The sequence below is a fragment of the Liolophura sinensis genome, chromosome 6 (genome assembly GCF_032854445.1).
Source record: "Liolophura sinensis isolate JHLJ2023 chromosome 6, CUHK_Ljap_v2, whole genome shotgun sequence".
In the NCBI taxonomy this organism is placed as follows: Eukaryota; Metazoa; Mollusca; class Polyplacophora; order Chitonida; family Chitonidae; genus Liolophura; species Liolophura sinensis.
Window position 1 is genome coordinate 36,515,027 of NC_088300.1, and position 18,887 is coordinate 36,533,913.

Here is an 18,887-nt window from a genome sequence, read left to right on the forward strand (position 1 = left end):
CTGCAGTGAAAAGGCTATAAACTGGCTGCAAATGGTTACACTATCCCAGATTCTGTTTATTTCAACTTTTCAAACAATTAAACCGCAGAAAATATAAAGAACATTCTTTGCAGTGATCCCTTAATGCCACTTCAGTAAATAACACAACCTTATCGTAGTGAAAAAATAGTTAAAGGACTAGTGTCCAGATTTAACTACTGATCCTAATTATGAAGATTCTACATGTAACCTGTTTAAATCGTATGTTACTGAGAGGGCTTCTGAGAAATGTAATAACAATCGACTTTAAATCCACCACAAACAATAGATTTACTGCTTTAGGCCATCTCCAGCCAGCCGCCCTGTACGGCTCAGCGGTTGATGTTATAGAAGGCCAACTCATGTCTACATGTAGCCTGCCTATGCAACCTGCGAATTCGTATCAAATTGATGTCATTTTTTAGATGGATTCTGGCCAAACACAAGATAATACATCAATTGCCGCATCAATTTGAACACATGAAGTTCCAATTTAGGATTCGGATTTCTCTGGCCAAACTTCAGATTCTGAGTTTGTCCAGGCCTTTCCAACCTCACTAACAATACAGACTGGTAAGCTATAGCTTTATGCTGTGCTACACTGTACATTTTGCGTGTTTATCTTTTGATTTAATATTTATTTACTACTTTTTTCCTCTCCCCACTTCAGAATAAATACGATTCTACTGTCCGAGGGATTCTAAATTCATACCTAGGCCTGTATGTGATGACAACCAATGGTACATGTTATCGCATTCCAAAGAACCAAGCTGTGCCTACAGGGGCCTATAGTCGCATACAACATAAATACATGTATGATGTGGACGCTGGGGTTTGTGTAGAGACATTTACTATCTATCAGTTTTCGGATCAGTTAATAGTAGTTTATGACTACTCAGTGCAGGTGCCATTGTGGAAATTCAGGTGTATTCCTTGCTAAACTTTTGTAAACTGGCAAGAGCAAATGCAGCTTTTTTTAGTGGGTACAGAATCCTTCCGTCTTGTGCTGTAAATCTACACCTTCCTGAGAGCTAAATCATCTGGAAACTGGAAACTCCAGAGGTCTTCAACGATCTGTTTTGATAACCGTAGACCGATCACCAAACCATTTCGTGAAGACATTTGTTATCCTTGTTGTCACTCTTGTAGCTGTTTTTTAACACTGAACAGCACATAATGGTTGGATCTGTATGACGTAATTCGGCAGTTACTGCCAAATGTTTGCAGAAAAAATTTACAAAACCAGCCTCATTATCTGGTGATTTAAAAATATATACAGGGGTAGCTAATTATCAATAAGTAATAAATCTGGCCACTAATCTTTAAAGCAGGAGAAATCATCACTAACATCAATACTAATTTTTTCACTTCATGTCATCGCAACGAGAGAGATACTGCAGTCATAAATGATGTTAGTGCTTAATGGCATAGTAACCAGCCACTTTCCTACCTTTTTAACATGGCAGTATTTGTGTCTTTATAGCACCACTGGCAGATAATCATCATTTTTGCAAATGTTTGACATCCGAACCTACCCAAGAGAGAATTCAGAAGATAATTCTAATTCTGTTTAATTAGTTCTCTACGTGCCATATACCACCCCACATGTTAAAATTGGTACACTGACCCCAACACTGCCGTTAAAGTGACGATGTCATGTCACAAAGGGACATCACTCAGTTGTCGTAATACCATATCTCAAAACCTGCATAATGGGTGAAGTTTTTTAAAATCTCTAATTGACTGACACGTAACAAATGTGTTTCATTTTAGGCCTCATCCATTCTAAAGTAAAGATTTGAATCAGAAGTTGCAGAAACTAACAACAGAATTTTGAATGGCCTTACCACCAATACCTAGGCAACCCTTTAAGGTTCACAGATCAACTGTACTCACAAGGTGCGAAAAGGGTACGCTTGGGTAATCACCTGCCATTGTTGTCTCTAGCGGCAGTCGAGCGCTGACCCTGAGCCCTGCCTCCCCCACAACCACGAAGTTGATCTCTCCACCACATAAGCTCACTACACAGTGACTCATCCAGGCAGAGTAGTACATAGTCCAAACTCGAACCCAAGCACCCTCCTTTTAGGCTTTTTCAACAGGCCTATATTTGTTTATTTCTCTTGTGAAGTTCTTGACTTGCTGATAAGCTCGCCCATGGCACTTTTACCGCCCAAGCTAAAACAAAAATGTTCACATCTGACAACGAAGAGTCTGTCTGCTTTCTAACTGGCATATCAACCATCAACACCGTAGCCATTCTATATTAGAGCTACATGTAGCACAGCAAAGCCTGTACAGCAACCCTGACTTGTTGATTCACATGGGTAGACTGAATCATTCCGATCACTCTCAATGATCAAGTCAATAAGGACAAATAAAAGGCGCTAAAGGCAACTAAATGTTGCAGACGGGGAGGATGATGTGCATCGCCCGCACCAACATCTCAACGCCCCCACCCTACACGCCCACTTCCCTAAACCTTCCAAACCTACGCCTCTGAGTCATGAAGTTAACAATGTAATTTCGATCAATAACCAATCAAACCTTGATCACATCCCACCACTCTAAAATAGTTGCATCAGCAAAACTTTGCAATGTCTGCTAGCCTGTTTGTGCAAGTAGTTCAAACCAATTTCAAAACTCCAAATCCTCAATATGAAAATGCAACAGTAGAAAATTAACAATCAGAAAACTTCATTTACTGATTTTTGGTCACTGGTGTAGGACGCCTGTCATGTTCAAGGGTGCAGGACACCGGAATGTTCAGAATATACATATGTACCATTACTATTCACCTGACAAGTCTTCTGACTAAAAGCTGTTTCCAATCTGGATTTTGGATGCTTCAGGGTAAATTCAGGGCCAGTTAGTTGTAAGTATGAATGGTGTATCCATGAGAACAATGTTATAGCCACTTGAACCAGCGCTGATCAGAAAAGTTAGTTCACATGTTTGACTATCAAATTTATTTTATTTACTGGAGTTTTACAACAGTCAAAAATATTTCACTTATATGACAACAGCAAGCATTATGGTCGGAGGAAAGCGAGCAGAGCCGGGGGGAGGCGGGGGTGGGGGGGGGGGGGGAGAAACACAACCATCCCTAGCAGCATGAGCTAGACTTGAACTCACAGCAACCACATTAGTGAGAGGCTCCTCGACCTCAATCAAAATAAAGACATTGGCATCATTTAATGTGAAATTACAACTGTCAAATGTCATGATCTGACATTTGCTAAGGAACACAAAAAACATATCGATCATGAACTGATGAACAATTATGGTTTTTATGCTATCTTCTAAATGTTCTTTGAAGCGAAAATCAGAAGATCCATATCAATTAAACATAAACATTTTAACCATTTTACAAAAAATCTAAACCTCTGTAAAAATTCAATAACCATGTTGACCAGCATAATGAAATGTATGTATGCTTGGGGTTTAACATGATACTTTAATGAATGTGATTAACACTAACTAATGAAGAAAGATAGGCCATTGGTGTCAGGACACTTTTTGCTTTGACAATCATGATCGAAAGTTTGAAGGTCAACTTCACAAATTATATAAATGCGCCATGATTTAATCCAGCATTTCTAATTCAAAATCAGTCTATTTTGATGGGCAGCTTAATTTTTTCAATAATCAGAAATACAAAAAAGCAAGTGATAATTGAAGGTGTCAGGAAAAATATTCACCATCTTCACAGCCCAATTTCGCATTAAAATTATACTTTGACCATCTGTTTACTCTTAACATTATTGTGAAGGGAGCAGAATAACACAGAATGCAATGAGACAATCTGATTCAAACAGAAATTCATGAAAAGGCGATTAAAAAACTAAAGCTCTATTTGAAATATTTTTAGTGCAATTACATTTTGCACACATATACAGCTTGTAATTCCCTGCCGGAACATGTACGCAGCATGCTTGTGATGTGACATATATTGCACTGATGACAGTGTCAAATGTACAAGACATTACACTTACTAGCAACATTTAAAACATGACGAAAGAGTAACACTGTCCATGAACTGTTCATACATGTATAAACCATATCTTTGCAGACTGGAAAAACAAGGGCAGCTTTCCAAATTCAGCGAATATACATCTCACACTAAATACATGTACCACAAAACTTAAGCACTGGACAACTTTTAAAGAAAAGCAACAAAATCTGCACACAAAATTCTATCGCAATCGTACAATACTTGAAACAGTTATTGCATGAAAACCAATGACCATTCAGTCAGGGCAGTCACTTGACATGATCACTGGATCTGAAGGGAAACAAATGAACCAGAGCATAAAATTTAATCTATTTATTTATTTATTTGATTGGTGTTTTATGCCGTACTCAAGAATATTTCACTCATACGATGGCGGCCAGCATTATGGTGGGTGGAAACCAGCGCAGAGCCTGGGGGAAACCCACGACCTTCCCACCTACGGCCGGAGTGGAAGCCAGCATGAGCTGGCCTTGAACTCAGAGCGAGCGCATTGGTGAGAGGCGCCTGGGTCATTATGCTGCGCTAGCCAAATGAGCCACGGAGGCCCTGGTAAATTTAATCTAAGTCAGGCAATATATTGGCATATAGTCAAGCTAAAACATAACAAACAACCAGACAATTCCAGGCAGGAATGCGCTCTATATTACATAGCAGTCAGCTTAATCAGACGTTTGACTGGAGTCAAAGCACCATTCATACAACATGGACATTGCAGGAATTTTTTGTGGAAACATTTAACTACAACTAATTGCTTATTTAAGTCTTATAGTCCATTAACCTGTTGAATTCCTTTACCAATAGTCTTCTCCATAAAATGGGCATGATCATCTTGTGGAAATTCTCCGGTGTTCCGACCTTGTAATGCATGGATGCCAAGGCAACGAAGGAATTTGTATCCATCATATTGCTTTAGTGGAATGCAATGGTGAATTTAAAACAATACCGGTATTAATACCTTGATCTTTTGAGGTTTGAACATGAACATATCTTTCCTTCCTATACTCAAGCCGTTCATAATTCTTAACATTAAAAATACACCGTACATTTGTCCTCAGAAGTCGTTCAAATATTAAATGCAAAGCTATGCACATAAATTACATGTACATGTACCGGGCATTCCACTGGTTACAGCAAGGGCTTAGGTATGCATGAAGCTTTCACCCAGTGTAACTCTTTTGGGGCCGCCTGGTTGATTTTGAAAACTTTTTCTGTGGGAAGGTGTTCTTAAGTTAATGTCAGTCTGACATTGCCCCTGTTGAGTAGCAGAAACAAACAACCCTGGCTGCCGCCCCAACTACCGTCACCCAAACCCGTATAAATTCTAAATCTGTGGAGTTTAGCCCGTTCCCATGACCTCGTTTCGCTCAGTGTGGCGCTGCCACGATCTAGAGTTACCGATAACCGAGAGATGTGAACTCTGCCGACGAGAGCGCCTGCTGCGGCAGGAAAGCCGATCGTTCGAGGTCCGTGCTCAACTCCACGGAACACACCCGTCAGCTGTCAACTCACCAAATGTTTGTTGTTTTGAAACATTCACCATACTGCGGGAAAACCGTTCGATGACTTGCATATGCAACGAGAATTCTGGGCTCTACCTTTTGCAATACTTACCGCTTTGTCTTGAAGCTGACAGATGCAACGTGACAACTGAATTCGACAGTTTCAGACGACTGCGTTTTTCACATGCCCAGCCCCTCTTGCGGCGCCATGCTCTCAAGCTGTTTACTGCGCCAATACATAGGCAACACCAAGTGATAAATATTGATCTACAATATTATTTTTGGAACACTTATATTCTGCTTTACGTTAAACATATCAGCTAAGCATACACTTGAATTGCAGTTCGTTGGTCAAAAGCGTTTGTTATTCAAAATATTCGTTTGCTTTCAGAATTTTATCCATTGCACAGATCTTTCAGACACTCTCCGGCATCCGGGAGAATCCTCTCCTGCCTCATTTTATTATGTGTACCAGTGAATATCCGAGCCGTGAAGACTGTGACAAGGCACACGTTGACAGATAGGCAAGCATGGACGAGGAAGTTATCACAACTGTTGAACAACTTCGTGAAGAAGTTGCTGAAATTCGTAAACTAGGAAAAAGATGGGGATTTGAAGATGACGAAATTAACGAATGCCTGTCCGAGGCTCTAGGTGGATTAATGAGTCACCAATGAAGCCGAAGAAGCCCGTCCGACAAAGAGGAAAGTTGGGCAAATGTCTCCGTTGTGGGTGCTTAACCCTCCTGGCTTTTCTGCTCGCCATTTTTGTCTTCATCGTCGTCATTTCAACGCTTGACGAGAAGTCTACCGCTTTCTTAACGAAGTATTTAGTGGCTATGTCATATCCACTCCTTAGGTACTCCCGCCTGATGTTTCTGCCCGTTCATGGAATGTTTAACGTCACAGGTTGGTAAAACATATATAGCCGCATTGTATGGAATTATTTTATGATGAAATGAATTTAACTTCGAGAATGAAGATGACTCCAGATTTAACAATGTTATTGTACTAATGTTCTCCTTGGTATGCTAGTGCATCGTTAGATTAGTTGATAAGCCACATACTTGTGACTAATTAAAAGTATGGGTATAAAACTATTTTAATATTTACATCAAACTTGCTGCCGGTCATGACGTGAACTTGATGTAAATAGCATTTACTATTTAAGCACACAGTTAAGACATTAGTGATAAATGCACTTCGAATAGTTTAAGTTATAAATTATATTTTTAAATGTTAAGGCTTCACATATTGTCCATATGTTACTGGTAGGCCAACAGGATGTATCTTATTAAAGAGCTGTTTTCTAGGTCATTGCTCACTTGTTAAGGGGATTTACCTATCTAGGAAAGGGAGGACAGTGGTGACAAGCAAGGATGTGGCTTATGAGGATATACTTAGTTTAACCTTCTTATAGCAGGAAGTTCTGACCCATATAGCTTTTTTATGCTTTAACCTTGTTAGAAATTTTTGGGGTTAGGCTTACAGGGCTGTTGCTGGGTAAAATTTGAATACATATGTATAACATGTACATATATATAATTATATATCACCAAAGCACATTTGTCATTGTTTATGCGCAATCTCAACCTAGAGGATTCAACATATATGTATGTTTTATTAAAAAAATAACTTGCTTGCTGCCTGTCAAACAGATTACGTGACTAATACTAAAGTTGCAATAATTTTTGGTCAGCTCTTGTGTAGTTGCAAGAGCCATGTGTTTATTACCATTCACTCAGTTGATCTTTCAGATGATTGCACAAGTTGGCTGTTGGAAGCATATAGAATTATGGGCTCACCGCATTTAATTTACCTGGGGCATTTAAGTTCCGTCCTCTTGACAATGACGCATGCACTTCAATGCGTTACAGCCACTGGCTTTAGTTTTGTCTCTTTTGTGATGCATTTGTTTGAGATTGTAAACATTATCCTTATTTTATCCATGGTAATGTTTCATGAAGGCATAGCCGTAACTATTCTGACAAAAAGAAGCATGAAAAAAAGTTGTGATATTTTGGCCAGTAAAATTTCTTGCAGCCCTTCCTTTTGTTTTTCTTTTGCCAATACTCTTTTCAGTATTGGAGGAGGGTATAATTTGTGTTTGGTGAAGATTGTAAATATCGTCCTTATTTAATACGTTTAAAGTTTTGATACAGGTTTATTTTGCTGCATCCTTTTCCATTAACAGGCTTATTAGGTCTATTTTTTTGTCTTCAGAGTATTACAGCTCGGAGTGCCTTGTGAGTAATCCCTGGTTTGATGAATCTCCGGACTCGTGCTGGCATTGTCGCTTCAAGAAGAACATGAAAGAAATGAGCCCAAATACTACTCTTAGTTGGAGAGATGAGTGGGAAGTAGCAGTGTTCAGGGTTAGTGGGTAATTCTAATAAGTTTAACTGTAAGTAGCAAAATGTAAGATAAGTCCGCCTGAGCACAATGTAAGATAAGTCTGCCTGAGCACAGTGTAAGATAACAGTCTGCCTGAGCACAATGTAAGATAACAGTCTGCCTGAGCACAATGTAAGATAAGTCTGCCTGAGCACAGTGGAAGATAACCATCTGCCTGAGCACAATGTAAGATAACAGTCTGTCTGAGCATGATGTAAGATAAGTCTGTCTGAGCACAATGTAAGATAAGTCTGCTTGAGCACAATGTAAGATAAGTCTGCCTGAGCACAATGTAAGATAAGTCTGTCTGAGCACAATGTAAGATAACAGTCTGTCTGAGCACAATGTAAGATAACAGTTTGTCTGAGCATGATGTAACATAATAGCCTGCTTGAGCACAATGTAAGATAACAGTCTGCCTGAGCACAATGTAAGATAAGTCTGTCTAAGCACAATGTAAGATAACAGTCTGTCTGAGCACAATGTAAGATAACAGTCTGTCTGAGCACAATGTAAGATAAGTCTGTCTGATCATGATGTAAGATAACAGTCTGTCTGAGCACAATGTAAGATAACAGTCTGCTTGAGCACAATGTAAGAAAACAGTCTGCCTGAGCACAATGTAAGATAAGTCTGTCTGAGCACAATGTAAGATAACAGTCTGTCTGAGCACAATGTAAGATAACAGTCTGTCTGAGCACAATGTAAGATAACAGTCTGTCTGAGCACAATGTAAGATAACAGTCTGCTTGATCACAATGTAAGATAACAGTCTGCCTGAGCACAATGTAAGATAAGTCTGTCTGAGCACAATGTAAGATAACAGTCTGTCTGAGCACAATGGAAGATGACAGTCTGTCTGAGCACAATGTAAGATAAGTCTGTCTGAGCATGATGTAAGATAACATGCTGCCTGAGCACAATTAAGAGGACATGTATTTAAGCAAAATATTTACAAGTGTAGGCCTGTGTAACATGGTACTAACCAACAGGATAAATCATAAGCTCTGTGGCTTTTTCCACATTACAATTTAAAGTTTAAATCTCACAGATCATAGCATTCAGTATAGAAAATTAAGTATCAAATGGATACGTACATCTTCCGAACATAGGTCAATTTCCACATGACTCGGAAGTAGCTGTAATCAGTACTTATTCATTCAATCATAAGAGGGATACAGTGGTGATTTTGAAATATCGTTACATGTCTGTGAGTTTTGGGTTACAGATCCTTTTGTTATCATAGTTTTAAATATTTTACCTTCTCAAATCTGCAAGGTTTATATTAAGCAGTATTCTGGGTCACTCAAAGCAAAGCCATTGGCTCTGCCTGAATTTATACTTGTGGACATATGAGGGAGAGGGATGTGGATGACTAGTTAAGGTGGTTTGCTTTTCAGTCACTAGAACAACTTGGCCTTGAACTTGGAGTTAGTTTTCGTGATCTCATTGTTCATGAGGTCATGTGAAAGTTCATCACTAACTGGTTTACCCTAGTTTACTTTCCTTCATGATGGGAGGCTGGATCGCAACCTGCACAGAAGGTCCAAATGACCATTTTCTTCTATGATGTTGCAGTGCATGTGTACTTCATACATGTTTTATAAGGGCACATACACTGATAATTGTGGCATAATGAAGGAAAGAACAAATGAGTTCACAGCTTTGAATCATCTTTATACAGATGGGAAGGAGTTTTATGAGTTCCCCATTAAATTGACATGAAAAATTCTTTTGTATGGCATTCAGTAACCGCCAAATAAATGAATAAAAATAAAATATTGACATGATCAGTTTTCATATGGTATAAAAACATCAGTAAAATGCAAACAAAAGCATGTGTATATGCACATTGCCTGTCATTTTAATGATATTTTTCAGGGTTCCTTGAAGGAAACGTTGACCTTTGCAGACCTCCAGCAGATGTTTAAGAAAAGTAAGGGCATCCTCCAGGGTGAACTGCGCGCCATGACACTGGTCAGTAACAGGTCTGATATCATCTCACTTGAGGACATCTTGGAGAGGAAGTCTGAAGAGGATATCCTCAATGATAGAGGGCTTCATTTTCAGTGGTAAGAAACAATGTTAGAAAAAGTTGTCTTGGGAAGGGTGTGAATATGAATATAACACTCCAAAAATTGTACCTGGTAACATTAGGACACTGTGTCAGTGTACACATCATGATGCTGTATTAAGGAAGCATGGTGAAGTGATAAGCTGAACATAGATTTATTCTTCCTTCCTGACACATATAATAGATGGAAACTGATTCTTCAAATGTCCATCATTGAAGAATTGTAGGTTTTTGAATTAATACTGACCAAAACATGAAAAAGCTTGCTATTCGACTAGGGAGCAAAATTTAAAATTTGACACCAAAATTTAAAACGGTAAAACTTGTAGTAATTTTTCTATGAATGACATGTCATATGATGCCACAGTAACATCACGTTGCTACATATGCGATGCCAGTGAATGTTACTAATGGTGACTTGCTGTATGCAATGTATGCCACATGATCACAAGCCGTTAGAAGATTGGCAGACATAGAAGGTGTACAGTAATGAACATAGGTTCAGCAGGATAGCAATGAATCAGTATTAAGCTAATAGAGATAACATTTTCTCCAAACATACTGAATCAGTATTAAGCTAATTGAGATAACATTTTATCCAAACATACTGAATCAGTATTAAGCTAATAGAGATAATATTTTCTCCAAACATGCTGAATCAGTGTTAAGCTAATAGAGATAACATTTTCTCCAAACATACTGAATCAGTATTAAGCTAATTGAGATAACATTTTCTCCAAACATACTGAATCAGTATTAAGCTAATAGAGATAACATTTTCTCCAAACATACTGAATCAGTATTAAGCTAATAGAGATAACATTTTCTCCAAACATACTCTGATCTGATCTATATGTTCATTCACAGTAATTATAAATAATCAAAGTACCATTTTTCCAATAATTTTACAGCATGCTCTGGATCCCCGTCAATAACAGGACTAAGTACTTATTTCTGTGTTGTTCCAAATTATTGGGTGTGTCCTTATTAATGATGATTCGTGTATCAGTGCATGTTATTAGAGTTCAAATGTTAAGAAAGTTTTTTGTCGTCATTTGGCTTTAAAATCTGAACTTTGCTTTATTATTTATGTTCAAATTTATTTATTTATGTTCCTTGGGTTTGTTTGTGTGTGTCATTCTTTTAAAAGTATTTTGCAATTGACTAATAATTGGCATTGACTGAAATTTATAGACAAGTTATAGTACATTAAACCCATTATGTCCATTTTGTGTAGATTTATAAGGCAAGACGTATATATTTGCAGTATGAAGTATAGGTAGAAGTGTGATATTTCATATAATAAAATAACTTATTTAAATATATCTTGGAAGTGTATTTATTTCCTTAACTCTATGTTAATCATTAATTGCACAAGGTCATAACATATATGTGATAAATCAGGCAGATGCTTCAGGAAAATAACTCAGTATCTCCAAATAACGAACTCTACATTGTCAGTTTTTGCTGCATAACTTCTGAAAAATGTTCGTACAGTTTTTACATTTTCTGTTTACAGGAAGACAGCACAGAGCCTAGCAGCTAACAGAGTCATACGTCAATTTTTCGGGCGTCCATCATTTGTAAACGCTAAACAAGAGATCTCTTTTGAGAAAAATGTCATCATTCAATCTCCTGGTACCGTTCCTTATGATCTGGTAATATTTATTTTCGGTTTTGTGTATGTGTTTTGTGTTTTGTGGTTTTTGTGTATTAAGTGTATTCTTCATCAAGGACTCTTGTTGAACTGCCACTGTTGTATAAATGAACTACCACTGTTGTATAAATGAAATATTCAGCATAAAACACCTATAAGATGAATAAATCTTGTTAGACAGAAAATGGCATGTACAGTGTATGTACGGGTTGAACAGTCAATGCAGGGTTCAAACCTGGCTGTAGGAGTGGAATTTGTTTGTGGGGTCCTTGGTGACACTCAGCAGTCGACACCTCTCGAATTTTCGCTTTGCACAGCTCAGAGTTTGTTGAAGACCAATGAGGAAGTTTGTCTTTAAGGTTGGTGGTCTACCCCAGGCACACCAGTTTCTTCCACCCATAAAATTGGGCTTTGTTGTATAAGCATGAAATTTCTGAGGATGGCATTAATGAATAATATTTAGACTTCATTGTGTAATATTCTGTACATCATTTCAGCCTGGTCATAACTTCCCCAATGGATGGTATATGCAAGTCACTGGAACTCGGAAACTGAAAATCAAACCGACATCCAAATGCCAGACTAAGTGCAAGTCATTTGATGTGACTCTGGAGCCAAGAGATGCTTGTAAGTTCAGGAGACATCTTGTGTTAACTAGAAATAGTATACAATTATTATATTTTGATAACATTATAATTATAATTAATGTATAATTTAAACACCAAAATTGAAATATTTAGGTGAGGCCAGTAAAAATACTGCTTCAAGTGGCCTTTCAGTTCTCACAAGGCCTATAGCTAATGGCCAGTTTTATGCATAATGCCATGAGGGCCTACTTGTGGAATTCCGAAGTGGAAGTCTCTGTGGTAAGATAGAAGCACAAGAAAGATACAAGCACAATAACGACAAAGTGCGGATATATTTTCAGCCTTTGCTAGGGAATTTGTAGATTTCGCACTCTCACCATGCACGCTTGCGAGGACTTAGTGAAAATAAACAGTTAATAATACTGGTGGGGGCTTGTAGCACAGACTAATGATCAACAAAGATCACTTGGGTTCAACAAATATGGCACGCAAGTCTGAACCTCGTAAATTCGAAAGCTACACTGCCGTGGTAACAGCAACATGGAGACTGATGTGTCACACATAATTAAATAATATTGGAATCACCTTAAGGTCAAGGTGAAACACAAAATATACGTAAAATACATTAAAAACTTATTTGATCATACAGTCATACGTCCTACTTCGCAAATAGCTATCTGAATTGCTTTCATAAATTGTAAAAAAAAAATTGGATTGTGTTAAAACTGCTGCTGTTAGTTTCAGAGGAAAATAAGGAGACAAAAAGTTATAAATTTTGCCTGGTGTGATGTCATGCAAGAACAGTTGACGTCACTCTTCGCTGACGTATAGCGACACATGAAGTACTTTCAAATGCGCATGACATCATTCCGTCATAAATGTTTTACTTGCCATCTCATCTGCCTGATTCGTCGTCACATAAGAAACATTGTCACGTCCCACAAGAAAAATTTTACGGAAACTGCCAAAGATTTGTTTTTGAGGACTCTTCACTTATTTGGGTGATATAGTGTTATTCATCGTAAATTTTTGAACTGTGGTGTTAGCTCTGTTCAATATGGTATCCTTCACATCATTTTACCATTCCCGCCTGGTTTCTCTTAAGACTGAAGTAGCGCTTTAAAAGAAGCCAAATCTCTACTCATGACAGTTTCGCAGTTTTGCCGACAATGTCTCGTAATTGTATGTACATGTGTTTACTCGTTCATTACAGTGGTCTATAACCCGCCAAGCTGGATTGTTCAGTTGTTACCCGCAGAGACCAGTGAAATCAGCGTTGGATACATGGGAAGTTTCTCATAAATGTAATCGCTTACATTTTCAAAAAGAAGTGCCTTCTAATATTTTTGTCTTCTAATTACTGTTGTTGTTTTTATTTAAGAAATGAGGTTTACCTGGAAATATTTTAATATATTTTTTACATTCAAATGTCTTTTATTCAAATTATGTTTTTAAAATCTCGTTATTGCAAGTGATGCACTTATGTTTGTATTACATACACTATACAGTGCTGATTTAAATTTATGTTGTGGAAACTTGAAAAAAACATACATTCAGACATTCCAAAGAAATGCAACATTTTAAAATTCAATGACTTGTTAATCACTGTCTATGTTAATGTCATGACTTCAAACATTCGCTGAAGACATTATTTTTATAAATGCTTTCATATACATGTACTTATGAAATAAAAGAAAAAATGGCACGTATTAAATGTGGATTTGGTTTCCTCAGGAGTAATAGATTGTTGTATGTAATAACCATGAATTGGGGTCAGTGAAAATAGGGTCTGGTCAATTTAATGCCAGTATATTGCAACAAGACGGTGTGTAACCAAATGATGTCGGTGAAGCAGGGTCTAATTCATTTTGGCAGACTTGAAATCATTGTTGGGTGCAGATTGTGGTCAGGTGTTTAAATTGGCTGTGTCACACAAGATAGTACTTTAATCCTGTCCTCCACTGCTCTGATTTATTTTTGACTAGCATTTTACACTGTATTCAAGAATATTTCACTTATTCAAAAGCCGCCAGCATTATTGTGGCAGGAAACCGGGCAGGGCCGGGGGATAAAACCATCTGCAAGGTCCTGACAGACATAAGCTTTTGGCATACCTGAATGAGCTAGACTTCAACTCACAGCAAACGCCTTGATGAGGGGTTCCTTAGTCTCTGTTCTGAACCAGCATGATAACCACTATGCCACAGGGGCCCCAACACTGTTCTGAAGGGTCCTGGTGGCAATATGCAGTCAACAGCATGCATTTATATTAGTGTTTAGATGAACTTTGGTGCCTTCTCCCAGTACTACATACACATTGAGTTCACTTTTGCCGCTCAAAATCAGTGTCTGATCTGGGCAAGTTCGTTATATCTGCCAGTGGCTAGTGGTTTACTCCAGATAAAGCTAAAGGCTTTAATTTACAGGGAGTTATCAATCCGCAAAGGTTGTACAATTGTTCCTCTCCAGTCGTACGAGGGAAGGTCTGCCAGCAACCTGCAGATGGTCGTGGGTTCCCCCCGGGCTCTGCCCGGTTTCCTCCCACCATAATGCTGGCCACTGTCATATAAGTGAAATATGACGTAAAACACCAATGAAATAAATAAATAAAGTGTACAGTTGTTTAGAAGTTTGTCAGAAATCACTTGCCTTCCTCCAGATCAAATTTGATCTCACCCAGTGGATGAAAATCTGTGCAACAACCAGACAAAAATTTATCATTTTCAAAAGCCGATGTTTTGCTCTGGGTGCTCTAATTTCATGAAAATTACTGCTGTCGTTTAAGTGAAATATTCAGGGATACAATGCACTGCTGAATATGGGCTGAATATGAGTAACCACAGAACCGCTATTGCTGTGGGCACTGGATATAAAACTGAAAATCCACCTCGTGACATGTCACATGTTGAGATGTTTATGAATTTCCTGTTTTTCACAGATTTCCAATTATGTAAATGTCAACAGGAAAAATTCCATGGGTGGTCAAATTTTTCCGCAGATTAGATGATTTTCAAGTTTTATATTTATTGCCCCATCCAACATTGAAAGAAAGACATATAACAAAAATTTAAACTGGTGTGACCTAGGTTGACCGGTTGTGTCTGGTATAACATTACACGTGAGCACCCAGCCAGGAAGTTCCAAGATTACCAGTCCTGAAGTCAAAGGGCATCCACACATAGGATTACCGAACAAGAGATTAATCCGGGCTGACATGCACTGAGCAGAAATCAGCTCTACTTTGATGTTCCCAACAAACAAGGACGCAACATGATGTTGGTGTTCAGCCAACATTTTCTGTTTTTTAATACCCCTAATTCCTCAACCTTTTTGCATATGACAGAGCAGCTTTCAGTTCAATTTATGCATGATTATAATTTGATTTTGGAGAAAAAACATGGGTTTCTCGGTTTCAAAAGTATAATTTTTCCAGTCTACACAGAATAATGCCTCCAGAATATGCTTGAATAAAGACCTTACAAACATGTGAAAAGGTTGAAGAATTACACTCGTACAAATTCGCATTAATGTGTGATAGTTTTTCTGCATAGGTTATGTCCCAACCTGAAAATAACCAACATACCATCCCCTGTCTTTTCTGCTTAACTAATTAGGATGGTCCATGTGAGGCAGACTTCAGAAAAACCTGCTCTCCAGTTATGATGAGCATAAACTAACACCACAAAAAAAAAAAAAAAACAAACTGGAGAAACATTATTGAGGAAATCATTCATGGTTAATTAATTAACTTTCAATCACCTTGTAACCCGTTTATCTGTGTTACAAGACTTTATCTTCCCCAAACATTTACAGCGACGTCCATCAATACAAAAGACAAGTGCATTTAACAACCATCCTGACTTTCAGAGAGTTGGGTTACTCCATGGATTTATATGCAATGACTTGGGATTGAAAACCAGTTTACATGAAATGAGAAAATCCACACACATCTTACAACTTACTCCATAGATACATCTCGCATATTTGACATACATTTCCTTACACATGTTTACTAATAATGCCATAGTCAGCTGGCACATACCATCCACATTATTGACATATACATCAACAACATTGTGATAAGAATGACAAGAGTTGTCTCCCTGCAACTAGATACACGCATGTTCGCACAGGTAGATGCTTAAAAGTGATAATAAATGCAATAGTTCCCTTGAAATTTTGTAAGGACTGTGTTAGATTATGCTATTACTCTTTTTTTAAAAGGATTATTAAAGTATATCTAATTAATCCAAAGTTATCATATGACTAGATGTCAAATGGCCAATCTGTACTGCTACTGATTTGGCAAGTCAGGGCGTTCACACTGGCACTGGCTGGTGACAAACACTCAAATAAACCTATGTCAGTACATTCTATGAAACATGAATGAAGCAGACCACTCATTTCATAACAAAAAGAGATACTGAACAAATACAAATATCTTTACAACCAAGTTTGACACAGCCTTGTGCCATATCAGTGGAAGCCCTGGAGACAACAGTTTACTGAAGGCTTTGCATTTCACCTTTAAACATTTGATACGCAGCATGTGGTTGTACAATACAGTACCAGCAAGGCTAAAGATTTTCGATGACAATATTAGTATGGCAAATTAGAACTAGAAACATGCCTGCTTCAATAACCTCTCTTCTTCTGGACACCACAAAGTCGATTCAAAGGTATCAACACTTTTTTTTTTTTTAAATCTAAAATGACTGGGCCACAAAGACCCTCCACAATATAAAAAAACACACGTTTATTTACACATGCAATAAAATCCTTATACTATTAATTAAATAAAAATTTTAATCACACATCTTCACACGCTTCTGTATAGGCATGCCAACACATCTTGGGTATGTACATTGCAATGTTTACTTGCGTATTTACAGCGAGACACATTCTGATGCCACCTACGCACAAAATCATTCTGAATATACAACCTGATAGGTCACAGAAAATGGGCAAGGATCACCTTATAACATCTATGCCAGAGATAGTCTTTACAGTGACTGTGTACACTGACAAAGTGAGCAGATCTTTGGAGTTTGAAAATGCCAGCAAACTTTAAAGCATTCATTAATACATATATATGCCAACATACATGTATGTCACAGCCAATACTAGGAAAGGAATTGGGAACTGGTTTAGAATAGTACATGCAGCATCATGATGGTCAGCACATCACTATCACCATGACAGCCGAGAGAAAGTAGAAAGTCGACAATGCATTCACAGCTTTGAATTTACAGTTTTAGAGTTACATTACAGAGTGATGTCCCAGTGCTTTATGACATGTTTGGGCTACTTGCCTATCTTGTAACATGATAGTATCTGAGATTAGATAAAACTACAAGCAGAATATCATCATTGTTGCAATAACATAACAAAACTCACCATGATCGGAAGTCAGACTATTAATCTAATATTAATTAAATACTTAAAATTTAAAACTGGCACATAGACCTTACTGTGCTGTAAAGTGACGACATCACATTTCTATTTAAGGGACATCGCTCTGTTGTTGTAACGTATCTTGAAACCTGTGTATTAGTACTTGTATCTATGACTTGGGAAGACCTTTAGTAACAAAGATATCTACTTCACTCAAGCACAGTCAGTGATCTCTCTTTTAAACTTCACAGCAGTAATCAAGCTCTACAAACACAGGAGGAGTCGTCCAGATTCGGTAGTTAATTGAAAAGTTCTGACCACTAATCGTGTCTCACAGATCTCAGGTTTTTATGATTTAGCAAATGCGAAAAGCATATCGGAGATTAGTGAAATATTTGTATAAACAATCACAGAGTTAATATAGTGCTGGACCACAGACTACAATCATTTGAACCTGGTTATTTTATAACGTACATTCTACTTCATCTAAAAGAATTTGCATAGATAGTATTCTACGTATACATTATCAACTTTGTTACTGCAGAAGATGAAACACTTACACGAACTGTGCAGAGTAATGCCTTCACTGCAGGAAATAACCATTAGAATCCAAATTACAATACTGGCTATATTTCACGTACATATATTAGTATAGGCACTATAGCTAAGTTATCACACAAGATAATATAGGGTTAACTTTCTTAAACATCTCCTCGGCAGGAGGTCATCTTTTCATCTTAGTACCATGGTCGGGGAAGCGGTGGGGGGGGGGGGGGCGCAGGGGGGTAGGAATATGCATTAAGGAAAGCAGGAACAGCTGAACTGGATGCCTATTAACAACATGAATGGAATGGTGTATTTTGCAGTTAACCTATAGGACATGTCTCTGATCACATATTAATTACCCAGCATTCATATATTATCTCCCTGTAACAATCTTAAATCCCGAAAATAAACAAATAAAATAATTCTACTGATATGTACACCCATATTATACCAAATAATAAAATCAATGGGAAAGGAAAAAAGTATACTTTAGGTCCATTTACCAAGGGAAATAAAATAACAGGTGAAATTATGTACATGCTTATCTGACCTAGGGTAAAAACTGTTATGCATACACTGAACATTTGCAACAGCTCTAATGCAAACATCAAACATTTTCAACAGGTGTTGTGCTAACATTAAACATTTGCATCAGCTGTAATGCAAACACAAAACATTTGCATTAACAGTACTACAGCTACAGC

General features: G+C 37.7%; 2 protein-coding genes across 2 annotated transcripts in view; one reads left to right on the forward strand and one right to left on the reverse strand.

Moving 5' to 3' along the window:
- Positions 1-5,730, reverse strand: part of LOC135467149 (uncharacterized) — a 40,747-nt gene extending 35,017 nt beyond the window's left edge. The window contains exon 1 of the mRNA XM_064744913.1: positions 5,645-5,730. The gene's annotated coding sequence lies outside the window, so the exon portion shown is untranslated. The remainder of the gene's footprint in view (positions 1-5,644) is intronic.
- LOC135467983 (uncharacterized) lies at positions 5,567-13,984 on the forward strand. The gene is made up of 6 exons (XM_064745957.1): positions 5,567-6,440; positions 7,755-7,906; positions 9,807-9,997; positions 11,519-11,657; positions 12,154-12,283; positions 13,457-13,984. The coding sequence occupies exons 1-6, from the start codon at positions 6,167-6,169 to the stop codon at positions 13,543-13,545; spliced, it is 975 nt and encodes a 324-aa protein (XP_064602027.1). The 5' UTR covers positions 5,567-6,166; the 3' UTR covers positions 13,546-13,984.
- Positions 13,985-18,887: the final 4,903 nt, after the last annotated feature.